The sequence below is a fragment of the Scyliorhinus torazame genome, chromosome 18, assembly GCF_047496885.1.
Source record: "Scyliorhinus torazame isolate Kashiwa2021f chromosome 18, sScyTor2.1, whole genome shotgun sequence".
In the NCBI taxonomy this organism is placed as follows: Eukaryota; Metazoa; Chordata; class Chondrichthyes; order Carcharhiniformes; family Scyliorhinidae; genus Scyliorhinus; species Scyliorhinus torazame.
In genome coordinates, this window is record NC_092724.1 from 76,447,973 (window position 1) to 76,467,036 (window position 19,064).

General features: G+C 55.6%; 1 protein-coding gene across 1 annotated transcript in view; it reads right to left on the reverse strand.

Annotated features, from left to right (window-relative positions):
• LOC140395321 (unconventional myosin-XVB-like) overlaps positions 1–19,064 on the reverse strand; it is a 344,508-nt gene that overhangs the window by 161,726 nt on the left and 163,718 nt on the right. Inside the window, exon 9 of the mRNA XM_072482943.1 lies at positions 2,810–2,921. Within this exon, the coding sequence (XP_072339044.1) occupies positions 2,810–2,921 (112 nt within the window). The remainder of the gene's footprint in view (positions 1–2,809; positions 2,922–19,064) is intronic.

Consider the following 19,064-nt stretch of genomic DNA (forward strand, 5'->3'; position numbering starts at 1 on the left):
TGTATTACTTTTGAATAGACTTAGTTGTATTAGAGCATAAGATTTTATTGTGTTTCTTCTGTTGATGATTTTGACCTGGGTTTTGCAATAAACCTTGATTTGATGATAATTGGAGTCGTTTAAATTCTTCAATCTTTCACCAGCGATCTCTGACCAAGTCATTGTTAAAATACTCCTCACCTTAATTCCGGGTTCAGGAATCGAGGGTCATCTTGAGCGATTCACTCAGGACAGACTGCTGGTTAGGGAATAAACAGCAGTGTCCTATTCTCTCTCTTGGGAAAGCTACTCTAGTGGAGTAGGAACTGGGTGAGTGTTGCACCACCGGCAAGAGAGAGAATCACCTGGGTATTGGTAGGGGTCTGGAGATCTGTGTGATATAAGTCTCAGGCTGTCGGTTAGGAATAAACGGCAGGCTTGAATCAGTGCTCTCTTCAGTGGAAGTGTCCCAGCGCGGCATCCCCTGGCCTCTGAAGTTTCAGTGCCAGCTGGAGAGAGACACACACAGATATTCAAACCCCAGATATCGGCCCAGTAGTGGAGTAGCGGAGATGGCACCCTCTACACTGGCTCAGCGCCCCCGCTGGCAGCGGGATTCTCCATCCTGGCAGACTCGCTCTCTGGCAAGGCGCGCCCCCGCTGGCAGCGGGATTCTCCGTCCCGACAGACCCGCTCTCTGGCTCAGCGCCCCCGCTGGCAGCGGGATTCTCCATCCTGGCAGACTCGCTCTCTGGCTCAGCGCCCCCGCTGGCAGCGGGATTCTCCATCCTGGCAGACTCGCTCTCTGGCTCGGCGCGCCCCCGCTGGCAGCGGGATTCTCCATCCTGGCAGACTCGCTCTCTGGCTCGGCGCACCCCGTTGGCAGCGGGATTCTCCGTCCTGGCAGACTCGCTCTCTGGCTCGGCGCGCCCCCGCTGGCAGCGGGATTCTCCGTCCCGGCAGACTCGCTCTCTGGCTCGGCGCGCCCCCACTGGCAGCGGGATTCTCCGTCCCGACAGACCCGCTCTCTGGCTCGGCGCCCCCCCACTGGCAGCGAGATTCTCCGTCCTGGCAGACCCGCTCTCTGACTCAGCGTGCCCCCGCTGGCAGAGAGATTCTCCGTCCCGGCAGACCCGCTCTCTGGCTCGGCACGCCCCCGCTGACAGCGGGATTCTCCGTCCTGGCAGACTCGCTCTCTGGCTCGGCACGCCCCCACTGGCAGCGAGATTCTCCGTCCCGGCAGACCCGCTCTCTGGCTCGGCGCGCCCCCGCTGGCAGCGAGATTCTCCGTCCCGGCAGACCCGCTCTCTCGCTCGGCGCGCCCCCACTGGCAGCGAGATTCTCCGTCCCGGCAGACCCGCTCTCTGGCTCGGCGCGCCCCCGCTGGCAGCGAGATTCTCCGTCCCGGCAGACCCGCTCTCTCGCTCGGCGCGCCCCCACTGGCAGCGGGATTCTCCGTCCCGGCAGACCAGCTCTCTCGCTCGGCGCGCCCCCACTGGCAGCGGGATTCTCCGTCCCGGCAGACCAGCTCTCTGGCTCGGCGCGCCCCCACTGGCAGCAGGATTCTCCGTCCCGACAGACCCGCTCTCTCGCTCGGCGCCCCCACTGGCTGTGAGATTCTCCGTCCCGGTAGACCCGCTCTCTGGCTCGGCGCGCCCCCACTGGCAGCGGGATTCTCCGTCCTGGCAGACTCGCTCTCTGGCTCGGCGCGCCCCCGTTGGCAGCGGGATTCTCCGTCCCGGCAGACCCGCTCTCGGACTCAGCGCACACCGTTGGCAGCGGGATTCTCCGTCCTGGCAGACTCGCTCTCTGGCTCGGCGCACCACGTTGGCAGCGGGATTCTCCGTCCTGGCAGACTCGCTCTCTGGCTCGGCGCACCCCGTTGGCAGCGGGATTCTCCGTCCTGGCAGACTCGCTCTCTGGCTCGGCGCACCCCGTTGGCAGCGGGATTCTCCGTCCAGGCAGACCCGCTCTCTGGCTCGGCACGCCCCCACTGGCAGCGAGATTCTCCGTCCCGGCAGACCCGCTCTCTGGCTCGGCGCGCCCCCGCTGGCAGCGAGATTCTCCGTCCTGGCAGACTCGCTCTCTGGCTCGGCGCACCCCGTTGACAGCGGGATTCTCTGTCCTGGCAGACTCGCTCTCTGGCTCGGCGCGCCCCCGCTGGCAGCGGGATTCTCCGTCCCGGCAGACCCGCTCTCTGGCTCGGCGCGCCCCCGCTGGCAGCGAGATTCTCCGTCCCGGCAGACCCGCTCTCTGGCTCGGTGCGTTCCCGCTGGCAGCGGGATTCTCCGTCCTGGCAGACCCGCTCTCTGGCTCGGTGCGTTCCCGTTGGCAGCGTGATTCTCCGTCCCGGCAGACCCGCTCTCTGGCTCGGTGGCGTTCCCGTTGGCAGCAGGATTCTCCGTCCCGGCAGCCGCACAGTGGGGTTTCTCATTGTGGCTATTCCCAAGCCGTTGGGAAATCCACGAGCATGAATGCACTGCCGATGAAGCGGAACTTCCCGCCAATGGAAAATCCCACCCATGGTCTTGTTCTACCCCTCCTGCATTACACTTGTCCATCTTGTCTGTTCCTTGCCCGGAATGTTGAAATTCCCAGAGATGGTGGGGACTGGGTTTCTGCAATTTCCCTTTGGTCTCCTGGGCTACAAAGTCAGTTTTTAGAGATTTCTCATTAAAATGATTGAACCAGCATGGCAGTGTGATTGGGTGGCTGACCATGCCCTTTGGGCATCTGACCAATCAGGACGGGTATTAATTCTATCTTGCTGCATCGCTGAGGTCCTAATGCTGGTTGATTACAGTCTTTGCAATTTGCCCTTGTCACTCACCTGGTTCAAGCCCATCCATAGGAAGCAGTTTGATGATATCTCCTTTACGAAAGTTCAGCAAGCTTTTGTCATCTGTGATGTAGCTCTTCATAGCCATGACGTGGTTGGAGACCTATAAGACAGATATAAAATGTCAACTCAATCTTACAAAGTAACAGGACTTCAGTTAAGTGAACAGATGAGCGCAATTCTCCGGAAAAGGTTCCAAGTGTGGTAGTGAGCAGGAATTGCTGCGAGCTTCCCGGCACTCGGCACAGCAAGGCCGGCAACGCAATTCAACATTAATTGGTCCACTTAATGAGGCCTCTCAGCTTCTCATCTCAAATAAAGGCTCGCCAGCTGATTCACCAGGACCGTACTTGCCAGCCCCCCCGCTAACCAGGTCGAACAGCACTTAAGTTGCACTTCCAGCCAAATCCCAGCTAGCTCGCACCAATGGCACCGAGTAGACCAGCCCCAGGATTCGGGGATGCAGATCTGGGAGGCTGCCAGGCGCTGTGGAGGCCAGGTGGGATGTCCTGTTCCCCCGAGGGTCCCGGACAGTCAGCCACAGGGCAGCCAGTGCTGCCTGGGATGAGGTGGCGGCAGCTGGCAGCTCGGGGAGGACTGGCCTTCAGTGCCGAAAAAGGTCAACGATCTACACTGGGCTGCATAAGTGAGTAGGCACCACCGCCAATGACCCCCCCCCTGCCCAAGGGATCATCCACCCCTCAACTCCCCATGCGACCCCCAGCCCTTCCTCCACCCCATCCCCCCTCAACCCACCCCCCAGCCAACCCTCCCTCACACCCCCTCTCCCACCACTGTGAAACACAATGCCTTCTGTGTCTTCTCGGAAAAAGCTCTCATAATCATCGGGAGAGAGCCCAGACTGGTGGAGGAGTGCCGGTTTTAAGAATCCTCACCTCCTTCGAGGAACGGGCCCGGAGTGACCACTTTGGCCGAGAACTGATCGGTCAGTTATGCAGAGGTGAGGAACCACCAGGCTCCACCCGGGGGACCTGTCAAATGTGAGTAGTGGCTTACTGACCAACACATGCCTCCCACTGACCACATGTCCATTCTTCCTCAGGTCCTCCAGCCGATGGCACGGGCCCATCCCGGGCTGCCCCACTCCTAACTCCGAGGAGAACACCTCGGAGTAGAGCTCCGAGGATGCAACTGTAGGTGCATCACTGCTGCCATCACCACCCTCCACCAACGCAGATACACACACCTCGGTGGGACACGATAGTGCTCTGGCATCTAGGGCACAATTTGGTGAGCACCACACTACTGATGATGCACATCAGGTGGAGGAAGCAATCCCCAGGCGAGACAGCAGTCGAGGTCATCTGGATCCCAGGACTCAGCTGGGTCCCAGCCTGATGTTGAACCTCTGGAACAGAGTTACTCGGGGCTGATGGGAACGATAGAGACCTACCTGGGTGTTCAGAGGGAGATGTCAGCATCACTCCAGCAGGTCCATAGCCGCTGGGAAGAGTCCCAGTGGCCAAGGGCGCAGGAGATGGCAACGGCAATGAGTGGCACTGAGGCCAACACTGCAGGGGTGGCGGTTGCAGTGGAAAGCCTGATAAACAACATCGGCACCATGAGTGAATGTGTCCAAGGTGTTGCGCAGTTGGTGACGGCTATGGCTGAGGATCTTGGCTAGATGTCCGACTCGCTGAGGGATGTGACCAGTACCAGGCCGACCTTGATGAGGTTCTGTGGGACATGTCCCGCTCTCAGATGGGAATGGCCGAGGCGCTGCGGAACATGTCCCAGTCGCAGGTGGGCACAGCTGAGGCACTGCAGAGCATGGCCCAGTCACTGAGGAGCATCGCTGAGGGCATCGACACGATGGTGCAGACCATGGGGAATCGCCAGGGTTGGCAGAGCCAGATGATGCAGGGACAGCCGGGACTCGAACCAGCTGCCCCTCCATCCCAAGGTGGACCCCACGGCCCTAAGAGCACCGATCGGGTTGAGGAGCTGCCGGGTGCCAAGCCATACCCATCCCATGGAATGGGGAAGTTTTCCACCTGCTCCCCCCGAGTTCCACCCCTCTGATGAGGCCGCTGATGCGACCATCAATTCACTCGAAGACACATGGAGAGGTAAACCGTGGTTTTAATCAGCTTAGAACTGTGCCTGCCTGTGACCGGTACAATACTGAAGGTGACCCCGCAGGTCAGCTGCTCTTATACTTCCTCTAAAGGGGTGGAGCCATGGACGGAGCCCGTACAGGCCCCAACATATCCCCCTGTGGGTGAAGCCACACAATGGCCCATAGGTGGAGCCCACAGGGTTAATAACATAACATAACACAGTGCACTGGTGAATTATCAGTAATTATACATTCACTCCCAGTCAGCACCCGGACAGGGCGGCACGGCTGTGTATATGCCACAGACAAGTGAGCCAGGGCCCTCTGGGTCCAGAGCCCCCAGAGGATGCCAGCCAGGGGCATCGAAGGCCATGGGACGAGGTAAGCAGCTGGCTGCCTCTACCTCTAATGTACCTCTACCTGGGGAAACACAGAAATATAACGGTAGAGCTAGGAGGGCAAAGCACGTCGAGGATCACAGAGGGCACCGGGGGAAGAAGGGATGGGTGAGTGTGTGTGTGGGGAGAGGTAGGGGGTGGGGAGGGGGGTGGGGGTTGGGGGAAGCACCATCAGGAGTGGGGTTTGTGCAACACAGTAAACCCCTTTTCGTAAAACCATTATGATGCCTCTGTCTCTTCCTTCCGCAATGCAGGCTGATCCCCAGACCCTTTGCCCATCTCTCCAGGCATCCCCCCCTGTCCCACCCTCCGGCTGTGAACATGCCCCGGAGGGACATGTCCCATTCCCTGGGTGTTCGGATGCTGTGTGTGTGGTGTTGCCTCCTGGATTGTTCAGGCATAACGGTCTGATTGCGATACTAGGCAATGACTCCCACATGCTACGTGCCCGCCCCCCACGAGAATACACTTGGGTTGTGTGAAGTGCTCACTTAGCCACGATTGCCAATTACCTATCCGCAATAGCCTTCAGCCGCACAGCCAGAGACCTCTGCAGTCGATGGGGTTGGGCATACATGGCCCAGGGGTGGGCATGGTGGTTTCGCAAGCGGTAGCCACTGTTTGCACCCCCAGCACACACCTCCACGGCGGCCCAGCCCTGCGGAGGGTTCCTCACCCCCGCCGAGGATTGGGGTGGCAAGCCCAGCGCCCCGGCCTCGTTGACTGTGAGCGAAGATGGCTACTCGTCTCCTCGGCACCCCCAGAAGCCCATCCGCCAGGTTCACCTTCCTCAAATGGAGTACTAATTGGCGCCAGCATGACACTTGCTGGGGAGGCCGCTGGACATGGGGTCGCTCTCATTAATTGTATGGAAATAGGGCTTAAGTGGTGGTAATTGGTTTCTCGCCACGCTATAGGGAGATCTTGATTTTGTGCCAGATGAATAAACAGCCCAGTGCCTCACCGAATAAACTAGGTGTGCAACAATTATATGCAAACAAGTAGAGCCCAATTCTGTCCTGAGCTGCTGAAACCATTAATCACGGCTGGAATAATTAATGGGGAAGATGATGCACAAAGACAGTTTGGGTACAACTGTGGCTTTATTACAGTCAGATGCGTGGCCTCCTGCTGCAGCTGGCGAAATGGCAGGGCACTGGAGGTCATGCATATTTATACAGTTCTCCGTGGGCGGAGCCAGCCAGCAGGAGCTACCGGCGAACCTGTAGTGCAGGTCCTACCTTACATCTCCTATTACAGTGGTTCACCACATTCACCCCCTGTTAAAAATGAGTCCGGCGGGGGTGACGTGAAACTATATACAATTAGTGCAATTATGTACAGTGGTAGGGAAAGAAAAGTCCATGTTGACGGTCCGGAGTCCGTCAAAGTTTCAGCCAGTCCGCTGCTTTGGTGCTTCGTTGGGAGCGGCGTAACGGTAGCGGCGAAGTCGGTGCTGGCGGTGGTGGAGGTGGCACCGATGGCGGTGCTGATGCTGGCCAGTCATCGGGGAATTCCGGGAGCATGCAGAAGTCCTCTTCATCCTCTTGTGCGGAAAAGGGGAGGGGGGGTGGTCTGGTGGGGTCAATATAGGCGGCGCGGTGGGAGGTGGGGGGGGCGCATTGGTGGGGGGGGGGGGGGGGTGTTGGGGTGGAACCTGACGTTGCCAGGTCCCTGAATGAGACAGTATCTTCCCGGCCGTCGGGGAACTCAACGTAGGCATATTGAGGGTTGGCGTGGAGCAGGTGAACCCTGTCCACCAAGGGGACCGCCTTGTGGAGTCGGACGTGCCTACGGAGAAGGACTGGTCCTGGAGCAGCGAGCCAAGTCGGGAGCGACATCCTGGATGTGGACTTCCTGGGGAAGGTAAAAACACATTCGTGGGGTGTGTTATTAGTGGCGGTGCACAACAGTGACCGGATGGAGTGCAGAGCGTCAGGGAAGACCTCCTGCCAGTGAGAGGCTGGGAGGTTCCTGGACCATAGGGCCAGCTGGACGGCCCTCCAAACCGTCCCATTCTCCCGTTCTACTTGCCCGTTTCCCCGGGGGTTGTAGCTGGTCGTCCTGCTGGAGGCTATACCCCTGCTGAGCAGGAACTGACGCAGCTCATCACTCATGAATGAGGATCCCCTGTCACTGTGGATGTAGGCGGGGAAACCGAACAGAGCGAAGATGGTGCTGAGGGCCTTGATGACGGTGGCAGACGTCATATTGGGGCATGGGATGGCGAAGGGGAATCTGGAGTACTCATCGACCTCACTGAGAATGTACGTGTTATGGTCGGTGGAGGGGAGGGGCCCTTTGAAATCCACGCTGAGGCGTTCAAAGGGGTGGGAAGCCTTCACCAGGCGCACATGGTCCGGCCGGTAGAAGTGCGGCTTGCACTCCGCACAGACCTGGCAGTCCCTGGTGACTGTCCTTACCTTTTCGACGGAGTAGGACAGATTGCGAGCTTTGACCAGATGGTACAATCGAGTGACCCCCGGATGACAAAGGCTGTTGTGTAGGGCCCGGAGTTGGTCCACTTGTGCGTTGGCACATGTACCTCGGGAGAGGGCGTCTGGGGGCTCGTTGAGTTTACTGGGGCGATACAAGATCTCGTAATTATAGGTGGAGAGCTCGATTCTCCACCGCAAGATTTTATCATTTTTGATCTTGCCCCGCTGTGTGTTATTGAACATGAAGGCTACCGACCGTTGGTCCGTAAGGAGAGTGAATCTCTTACCGGCCAGGTAATGCCTCCAATGCCGCACAGCTTCAACGATAGCTTGGGCCTCCTTTTCGACGGATGAGTGTCGAATTTCCGAGGCATGAAGGGTGCGGGAAAAGAATGCCACGGGTCTGCCTGCCTGGTTTGGAGGGGCAAGGGCAACGTCTGAAGCGTCGCTTTCTACTTGGAAAGGCAGTGACTCGTCCACTGCACGCATTCCCGGCCTTGGCGATGTCTGGTCTGATGCGGTCGAAAGCATGTTGTGCCTCGGCCGCAAGGGGGAATTGGGTGGACTGAATGAGTGGGCGGGCCTTGTCCGCATAGTTTGGGACCCACTGAGCGTAGTAGGAAAAGAACCCCAGGCAGCGTTTGAGGGCCTTGGGGCAGTGGAGGAGGGGAAGTTCCATGAGGGGGCGCATGCGGTCAGGGTCGGGCCCGAGAAGACAATTTTGGACTACATAGCCGAGAATGGCTAACCGGGTCGTGCTGAACACACACTTCTCTTTGTTGTTGGTCAGGTTGAGAAAAGCGGCAGTGCGGAGGAATTTATTGAGGTTGGCATCGAGGTCCTGCTGGTCATGGCCGCAGCTGGTGACATTATCTAAGTACGGAAAGGTGGCCCGCAAACCGTACTGGTCGACCATTCGGTCCATCTCTCTTTGGAAGACCGAGACCCCATTTGTGACACCGAAAGGGACCCTAAGGAAGTGGTAGAGGCGTCCGCTTCGAAGGCAGTGTATGGCCGGTCCGACTTCCGGATGGGAGCTGGTGGTAGGCGGATTTCAGGTTAATTGTTGAGAAGACCTGGTACTGCGCAATCTGATTGACCATATTAGATATGCGTGGGAGGGGGTACGCGTCGAGCTGCGTGTACCGATTGATGGTCTGGCTGTAGTCCACGACCATCCTGTGTTTCTCCCCAGTTTTAACCACTACCACTTGGGCTCTCCAGGGGCTGTTGCTGACCTCGATAATACCCTCCTTAAGCAGCCGCTGGACTTCGGACCTGATGAAGGTCTTGTCCTGGGTGCTGTACCGTCTGCTCCTAGTAGCAACGGGCTTGCAATCCCCAGTTTGATTGGCAAAAAGGGAGGGGGGATCGACCTTGAGGGTCACAAGGCCGCAAATGGTAAGCGGGGGTAAGGGCTCGCCGAATTTGAGGGTGAGGCTCTGGAGGTTGCACTGGAAGCCCAGGCCCAACAGGAATGCAGCGCAGAGATTAGGAAGGACATAGAGGCGGAATTTACTAAATTCTACGCCCTGGATCGTGAGGGTGACTGTACAAAAGCCTCGGATCGGGACAGAGTAGGATCCGGAGGCTAGGGAGATCCTTTGATTGGCAGGGTGGACCGCGAGGGAGCAGTGCCTTACCGTATCTGGGTGAACGAAGCTTTCAGTGCTCCCGGAGTCCAGCAGGCACGAGGTCGCGTGGCCGTTGATTTTAACCGTCGTCGACGCGGTGGCCAGGTTGTGCGGGCGAGATTGGTCCAGCGTCATCGAAGCGAGCTGCGGGTAGCCATCGGATGCTTCGGGTGGCGAGCGTGTGCGGTTCCGATGTCAGGATGTCTGGAGACCCTGTGGGGGACAAGATGGCGGCTCCCATGGTGCGCACATTGCCGGGTTGGGACAAAATGGCGGTGCCCATGGTGCGCACATTGCGGGGTCGGGACAAGATGGCGGCTCCCATGGGGCGCACGTTGCCGAAGGGGGACAAGATGGCGGCGCCCATTGGTCGCACATGGACCCGGGAGGAGAAAATGGCGGCTCCCATTGTGCGTCTGGCTTGGGGGAGGGGGCGATAGCGGGCACAATCGCAGCGACTGCGCGGGCCTGGCACACAGCCGCGAAGTGGCCCTTTTTACTGCAGGAAGTACAAACAGCAGTGCGGACGAGGCAGTGTTGGCGGGGGTGCTTCTGCTGACCGCAGAAGTAGCAGCAGGGACCCCCAGTGTGTGCGGATCGGCATGCGGCGCAGGCGTATTGCGAAGGCACGGCCCCGGCTGAGGAGCTCGGCGGGGTCCAGGAGCGGTAGGAAGGACTAGAAGGGTGGGCAGCGTGGCGGGAGAGGTACGATTGGATGTTACGGGATGCGACCGCCATGGAGAGCGCAAAGGTTTTCGTCTCTGCCAGTTCGAGCGTGGCCCCTTCCAGTAATCGTTCTCGAATGCGGTCCGACGCAATCCCCGTAACGAAGGGATCGCGCATGAGGGGATTCGCGTGTTCGACGGCCGTAACGGCCTGACAGTCACAGTCCTAGGCGAGTGGAATTAGGGCCCGCCAGAAGTCTTCGCTGGACTCACCAGGTAGTTGCGAGCGGGTGGCGAGTACATGCCTGGCAAAGAGCGTGTTCGCCTTCTGCGCGTAGTGTTCCTTGAGGAGTTCCATTGCTTTTGTGTAATTCGTGGCGTCTTGGATCAATGGGAACACGCAGGAGCTCAGTCTGGAGTACAGGACGTTTATCTTCAGAGCCTCCGTTGGCTCAGGGTCCGCAGCCTTGATGTAGGCCTCAAAACATGCTAGCCAATGAGTAAAGTCTTTTCTGGCGTCGGGCGAGTGCGGATCCAACAGCAGGCGATCGGGTTTGACTATGTTATCCATTCTGTGGAAAATCTGACCAATAAATTGATGCACGATCAATTGCATAAAGGCTAAAGTTGGGTACAACTGTGGCTTAATTACAGTCAGCTGCGTGGCCTCCGGCTGTAGCTGGCGAAATGGCAGGGCACTGGAGGTCATGCAAATTTATACAGTTCTCCCTGGGAGGAGCAAGCCGGCAGGAGCTACCAGCGAACCTGTAGTGCAGGTCCTACCTTACATCTCCTAATACAGTGGTTCACCACAGAGGTACAAGGGATAACAGCATCCTGAATACAATCCCAGCATCAGTCTCTACACCCACACTGAGCAATCCCTGTATCAGTCACTACACCCACACTGAGCAGACCCTGTATCAGTCACTACACCCACACAAAGCACTGCCTGTATCAGGCAATACACCCACACTGAGCAGTTCCTGTAACAGTCACTACACCCACACTGAGGAAACCCTGTATCAGTCACTACACCCACACTGAGCAGCTCCTGTATCAGTCACTACACCCACACTGAACAATGACTCCATCGGTCACTACACCCACACTGAGCAATCCCTGTATCAGTCACTACACCCACACTGAGCAGTCCCTGTACCAGTCACTACACCCACACTGAGCAGTCCCTGTATCAGTCATTACACCCACAAAGGCAATCCCTGTATCAGTCACTACACCCACACTGAGCAGACCCTGTATCAGTCACTACACCCACACGGAGGAGCTCCTGTATCAGTCACTACACCCACACAAAGCACTGCCTGTATCAGGCACTACACCCACACTGAGCAGTTCCTGTAACAGTCACTACACCCACACTGAGGAATCCCTGTATCAGTCACTACATCCACACTGAGCAGCTTCTGTATCAGTCACTACACCCACACTGAACAATGACTCCATCAGTCACTACACCCACACTGAGCAATTCCTGTATCAGTCACTACACCCACACTGAGCAGTCCCTGTATCAGTCACTACACTGACACTGAGCAGTCCCTGTATCAGTCACTACACCGACACTGAGCAGTCCCTGTATCAGTCACTACACCCACACTGAGCAGTCCCTGTATCAGTCACTACACCCACACTGAGCAGTCCCTGTATCAGTCACTACACCCACACTGAGCAGTCCCTGTTCTCAGTCACTACACCCACACTGAGCAGTCCCTGTATCGGTCACTACACCCACACTGAGCAGTCCCTGTATCAGTCACTACACCCACACTGAGCAGTCCCTGTATCAGTCACTACACCCACACTGAGCAATCCCTGTATCAGTCACTACACCGACACTGAGCAGTCCCTGTATCAGTCACTACACCCACACTGAGCAGTCCCTGTATCAGTCACTACACCCACACTGAGCAATCCCTGTATCAGTCACTACACCGACACTGAGAAGTCCCTGTATCAGTCACTTCACCCACACTGAGCAGCTCCTGTATCAGTCACTACACCCACACTGACCAGTCCCTGTATCAGTCACTACACCCACACTGACCAGTCCCTGTATCAGTCACTACACCCACACAGAGCAGTCCCTGTATCAGTCACGACACCCACACTGACCAGTCCCTGTATCAGTCACTACACCCACACTGAGCAGCTCCTGTATCAGTCACTACAACCGCACTGAACAATCCCTGTATCAGTCACTACTCCCACACTGAGCAGTCGCTGTATCAGTCACTACACCCACACTGAGCAGTCCCTGTATCAGTCATTACACCCACACTGAGCAGCTCCTGTATCAGTCACTACACCCACACTGACCAGTCCCTTTATCAGTCACTACACCCACACTGAGCAGTCGCTGTATCAGTCACTACACCCACACTGAGCAATCCCTGTATCAGTCACTACACTCACACTGAGCAGTCCCTGTATCAGTCACTACACCCACACTGAGCAGCACCTGTATCAGTCGCTACACCCACACTGAGCAGTCCCTGTATCAGTCACTACACCCACACTGAGCAGCTCCTGTATCAGTCACTACACCCACACTGAACAATCCCTGTATCAGTCACTACACCCACACTGAGCAGTACCTGTATCAGTCACTACACCCACACTGACCAGTCGCTGTATCAGTCACTACACCCACACTGAGCAGCTCCTGTATTAGTCAATACACCCGCACTGAGCAATCCCTGTATCAGTCACTACACCCACACTGAGCAGCTCCTGTATCAGTCACTACACCCACACTGAGCAGTCCCTGTATCAGTCTCTACACCCACACTGAGCAGTCCCTGTATCAGTCACTATACCCACACTGAGCAGCTCCTGTATCAGTCACTACACCAGCACTGAGCAGTCCCTGTATCAGTCTCTACAACCACACTGAGCAGTCGCTGTATCAGTCACTACACCCACACTGACCAGTCCCTGTATCAGTCTCTACACCCACACTGAGCAGTCCCTGTATCAGTCACTACACCCACACTGAGCAATCCCTGTATCAGTCAGTACACGCACACTGAGCAGTCCCTGTATCAGTCACTACACCCACACTGAACAATCCCTGAATCAGTCACTACACCCACACAGAGCAGCTCCTGTATCAGTCACTACACCCACACTGACCAGTCCCTTTATCAGTCACTACACCCACACTGAGCAGTCGCTGTATCAGTCACTACACCCACACTGAGCAGTCCCTGTATCAGTCACTACACTCACACTGAGCAGCTCCTGTATCAGTCACTACACCCACACTGAGCAATCCCTGTATCAGTCACTACACTCACAGTGAGCAGCTCCTGTATCAGTCACTGGACCCACACTGAGCAGTCCCTTTCTCAGTCACTACACCCACACTGAACAATCCCTGTATCAGTCACTACACCCACACTGCGCAATGCCTGTATCAGTCACTACACCCACACTGAGCAGTCCCTGTATCAGTCACTACACCCACACTGAGCAGCTCCTGTATCAGTCACTACACCCACACTGAGCAGCTCCTGTATCAGTCACTACACCCACACTGACCAGTCCCTGTATCAGTAACTACACCCACACTGAGCAGCTCCTGTATCAGTCACTACACCCACACTGACCAGTCCCTGTATCAGTCACTACACCCAGACTGAGCAGTCCCTGTATCAGTCACTACACTCACACTGAGCAGCTCCTTTATCAGTCACTACACCCACACTGACGAGTCCCTGTATCAGTCACTACACTCACACTGAGCAGCTCCTGTATCAGTCACTACACCCACACTGACCAGTCCCTTTATCAGTCACTACACCCACACTGAGCAGTCGCTGTATCAGTCACTACACCCACACTGAGCAGTCCCTGTATCAGTCACTACACTCACACTGAGCAGCTCCTGTATCAGTCACTACACCCACACTGAGCAATCCCTGTATCAGTCACTACACTCACAGTGAGCAGCTCCTGTATCAGTCACTGGACCCACACTGAGCAGTCCCTTTCTCAGTCACTACACCCACACTGAACAATCCCTGTATCAGTCACTACACCCACACTGCGCAATGCCTGTATCAGTCACTACACCCACACTGAGCAGTCCCTGTATCAGTCACTACACCCACACTGAGCAGCTCCTGTATCAGTCACTACACCCACACTGAGCAGCTCCTGTATCAGTCACTACACCCACACTGACCAGTCCCTGTATCAGTAACTACACCCACACTGAGCAGCTCCTGTATCAGTCACTACACCCACACTGACCAGTCCCTGTATCAGTCACTACACCCAGACTGAGCAGTCCCTGTATCAGTCACTACACCCACACTGAGCAGCTCCTGTATCAGTCACTACACCCACACTGAGCAATCCCTGTATCAGTCACTACACCCACAGTGAGCAGCTCCTGTATCAGTCACTACACCCACTCTGACCAGTCCCTGTATCAGTCACTACACCCACACTGAGCAGTCCCTGTATCAGTCACTACACCCACACTGACCAGTCCCTGTATCAGTCACTACACCCACACTGAGCAATCCCTGTATCAGTCACTAAACCCACACTGAGCAGTCCCTGTATCAGTCACTAAACCCACACTGAGCAGTCCCTGTATCAGTCACTACACCCACACTGAGCAATCCCTGTATCAGTCACTACACCCACACTGAGCAATCCCTGTATCAGTCACTCCACCCACACTGAGCAGCTCCTGTATCAGTCACTACACCCACACTGAGCAGTCCCTGTATCAGTCACTACACCCACACTGAGCAATCCCTGTATCAGTCACTACACCGACACTGAGCAGTCCCTGTATCAGTCACTACACCCACACTGAGCAGTCCCTGTATCAGTCACTACACCCACACTGAGCAATCCCTGTATCAGTCACTACACCGACACTGAGCAGTCCCTGTATCAGTCACTTCACCCACACTGAGCAGCTCCTGTATCAGTCACTACACCCACACTGACCAGTCCCTGCATCAGTCACTACACCCACACTGACCAGTCCCTGTATCAGTCACTACACCCACACTGAGCAGTCCCTGTATCAGTCACGACACCCACACTGACCAGTCCCTGTATCAGTCACTACACCCACACTGAGCAGCTTCTGTATCAGTCACTACAACCGCACTGAACAATCCCTGTATCAGTCACTACTCCCACACTGAGCAGTCGCTGTATCAGTCACTACACTCACACTGAGCAGTCCCTGTATCAGTCATTACACCCACACTGAGCAGCTCCTGTATCAGTCACTACACCCACACTGACCAGTCCCTTTATCAGTCACTACACCCACACTGAGCAGTCGCTGTATCAGTCAATACACCCACACTGAGCAGTCCCTGTATCAGTCACTACACCCACACTGAGCAGCTCCTGTATCAGTCACTACACCCACACTGAGCAGTCGCTGTATCAGTCACTACACCCACACTGAGCAGTCCCTGTATCAGTCACTACACCCACACTGAGCAGCACCTGTATCAGTCGCTACACCCACACTGAGCAGTCCCTGTATCAGTCACTACACCCACACTGAGCAGCTCCTGTATCAGTCACTACAACCGCACTGAACAATCCCTGTATCAGTCACTACTCCCACACTGAGCAGTCGCTGTATCAGTCACTACACTCACACTGAGCAGTCCCTGTATCAGTCATTACACCCACACTGAGCAGCTCCTGTATCAGTCACTACACCCACACTGACCAGTCCCTTTATCAGTCACTACACCCACACTGAGCAGTCGCTGTATCAGTCACTACACCCACACTGAGCAGTCCCTGTATCAGTCACTACACCCACACTGAGCAGCTCCTGTATCAGTCACTACACCCACACGGAGCAGTCGCTGTATCAGTCACTACACCCACACTGAGCAGTCCCTGTATCAGTCACTACACCCACACTGAGCAGCACCTGTATCAGTCGCTACACCCACACTGAGCAGTCCCTGTATCAGTCACTACACCCACACTGAGCAGCTCCTGTATCAGTCACTACACCCACAGTGTAGTGACTCATACAGGGATTGCTCAGTGTTGGTGCAGTACCTGTATCAGTCACTACACCCACACTGAGCAGTCCCTGTATCAGTCACTAAACCCACACTGAGCAGTCCCTGTATCAGTCACTAAACCCACACTGAGCAGTCCCTGTATCAGTCACGACACCCACACTGAGCAATCCCTGTATCTGTCACTACACCCACACTGAGCAATCCCTGTATCAGTCACTCCACCCACACTGAGCACCTCCTGTATCAGTCACTACACCCACACTGAGCAGTCCCTGTATCAGTCACTACACCAACACTGAGCAATCCCTGTATGAGTCACTACACCGACACTGAGCAGTCCCTGTATCAGTCACTACACCCACACTGAGCAGTCCCTGTATCAGTCACTACACCCACACTGAGCAATCCCTGTATCAGTCACTACACCGACACTGAGCAGTCCCTGTATCAGTCACATCACCCACACTGAGCAGCTCCTGTATCAGTCACTACACCCACACTGACCAGTCCCTGTATCAGTCACTACACCCACACTGACCAGTCCCTGTATCAGTCACTACACCCACACTGAGCAGTCCCTGTATCAGTCACGACACCCACACTGACCAGTCCCTGTATCAGTCACTACACCCACACTGAGCAGCTCCTGTATCAGTCACTACAACCGCACTGAACAATCCCTGTATCAGTCACTACTCCCACACCGAGCAGTCGCTGTATCAGTCACTACACCCACAATGAGCAGTCCCTGTATCAGTCATTACACCCACACTGAGCAGCTCCTGTATCAGTCACTACACCCACACTGAGCAGTCGCTGTATCAGTCACTACACCCACACTGAGCAATCCCTGTATCAGTCACTACACTCACACTGAGCAGTCCCTGTATCAGTCACTACACCCACACTGAGCAGCACCTGTATCAGTCGCTACACCCACACTGAGCAGTCCCTGTATCAGTCACTACACCCACACTGAGCAGCTCCTGTATCAGTCACTACACCCACACTGAACAATCCCTGTATCAGTCACTACACCCACACTGAGCAGTACCTGTATCAGTCACTACACCCACACTGACCAGTCGCTGTATCAGTCACTACACCCACACTGAGCAGCTCCTGTATTAGTCAATACACCCGCACTGAGCAATCCCTGTATCAGTCACTACACCCACACTGAGCAGCTCCTGTATCAGTCACTACACCCACACTGAGCAGTCCCTGTATCAGTCTCTACACCCACACTGAGCAGTCCCTGTATCAGTCACTATACCCACACTGAGCAGCTCCTGTATCAGTCACTACACTCACACTGAACAGTCCCTGTATCAGTCTCTACACCCACACTGAGCAGTCGCTGTATCAGTCACTACACCCACACTGACCAGTCCCTGTATCAGTCTCTACACCCACACTGAGCAGTCCCTGTATCAGTCACTACACCCACACTGAGCAGTCCCTGTATCAGTCACTAAACCCACACTGAGCAGTCCCTGTATCAGTCACTACACCCACACTGAGCAGTCCCTGTTCTCAGTCACTACACCCACACTGAGCAGCTCCTGTATCAGTCACTACACCCACACTGAGCAGTCGCTGTATCAGTCACTACACCCACACTGAGCAGTCCCTGTATCAGTCACTACACCCACACTGAGCAGCACCTGTATCAGTCGCTACACCCACACTGAGCAGTCCCTGTATCAGTCACTACACCCACACTGAGCAGCTCCTGTATCAGTCACTACAACCGCACTGAACAATCCCTGTATCAGTCACTACTCCCACACTGAGCAGTCGCTGTATCAGTCACTACACTCACACTGAGCAGTCCCTGTATCAGTCATTACACCCACACTGAGCAGCTCCTGTATCAGTCACTACACCCACACTGACCAGTCCCTTTATCAGTCACTACACCCACACTGAGCAGTCGCTGTATCAGTCACTACACCCACACTGAGCAGTCCCTGTATCAGTCACTACACCCACACTGAGCAGTCCCTGTATCAGTCACGACACCCACACTGACCAGTCCCTGTATCAGTCACTACACCCACACTGAGCAGCTCCTGTATCAGTCACTACAACCGCACTGAACAATCCCTGTATCAGTCACTACTCCCACACTGAGCAGTCGATGTATCAGTCACTACACTCACACTGAGCAGTCCCTGTATCAGTCATTACACCCACACTGAGCAGCTCCTGTATCAGTCACTACACCCACACTGACCAGTCCCTTTATCAGTCACTACACCCACACTGAGCAGTCGCTGTATCAGTCACTACACACACACTGAGCAGTCCCTGTATCAGTCACTACACCCACACTGAGCAGCTCCTGTATCAGTCACTACACCCACACTGAGCAGTCGCTGTATCAGTCACTACACCCACACTGAGCAGTCCCTGTATCAGTCACTACACCCACACTGAGCAGCACCTGTATCAGTCGCTACACCCACACTGAGCAGTCCCTGTATCAGTCACTACACCCACACTGAGCAGCTCCTGTATCAGTCACTACACCCACACTGAACAATCCCTGTATCAGTCACTACACCCACACTGAGCAGTACCTGTATCAGTCACTACACCCACACTGAGCAGTCCCTGTATCAGTCACTAAACCCACACTGAGCAGTCCCTGTATCAGTCACTAAACCCACACTGAGCAGTCCCTGTATCAGTCACGACACCCACACTGAGCAATCCCTGTATCAGTCACTACACCCACACTGAGCAATCCCTGTATCAGTCACTCCACCCACACTGAGCACCTCCTGTATCAGTCACTACACCCACACTGAGCAGTCCCTGTATCAGTCACTACACCAACACTGAGCAATCCCTGTATGAGTCACTACACCGACACTGAGCAGTCCCTGTATCAGTCACTACACCCACACTGAGCAGTCCCTGTATCAGTCACTACACCCACACTGAGCAATCCCTGTATCAGTCACTACACCGAC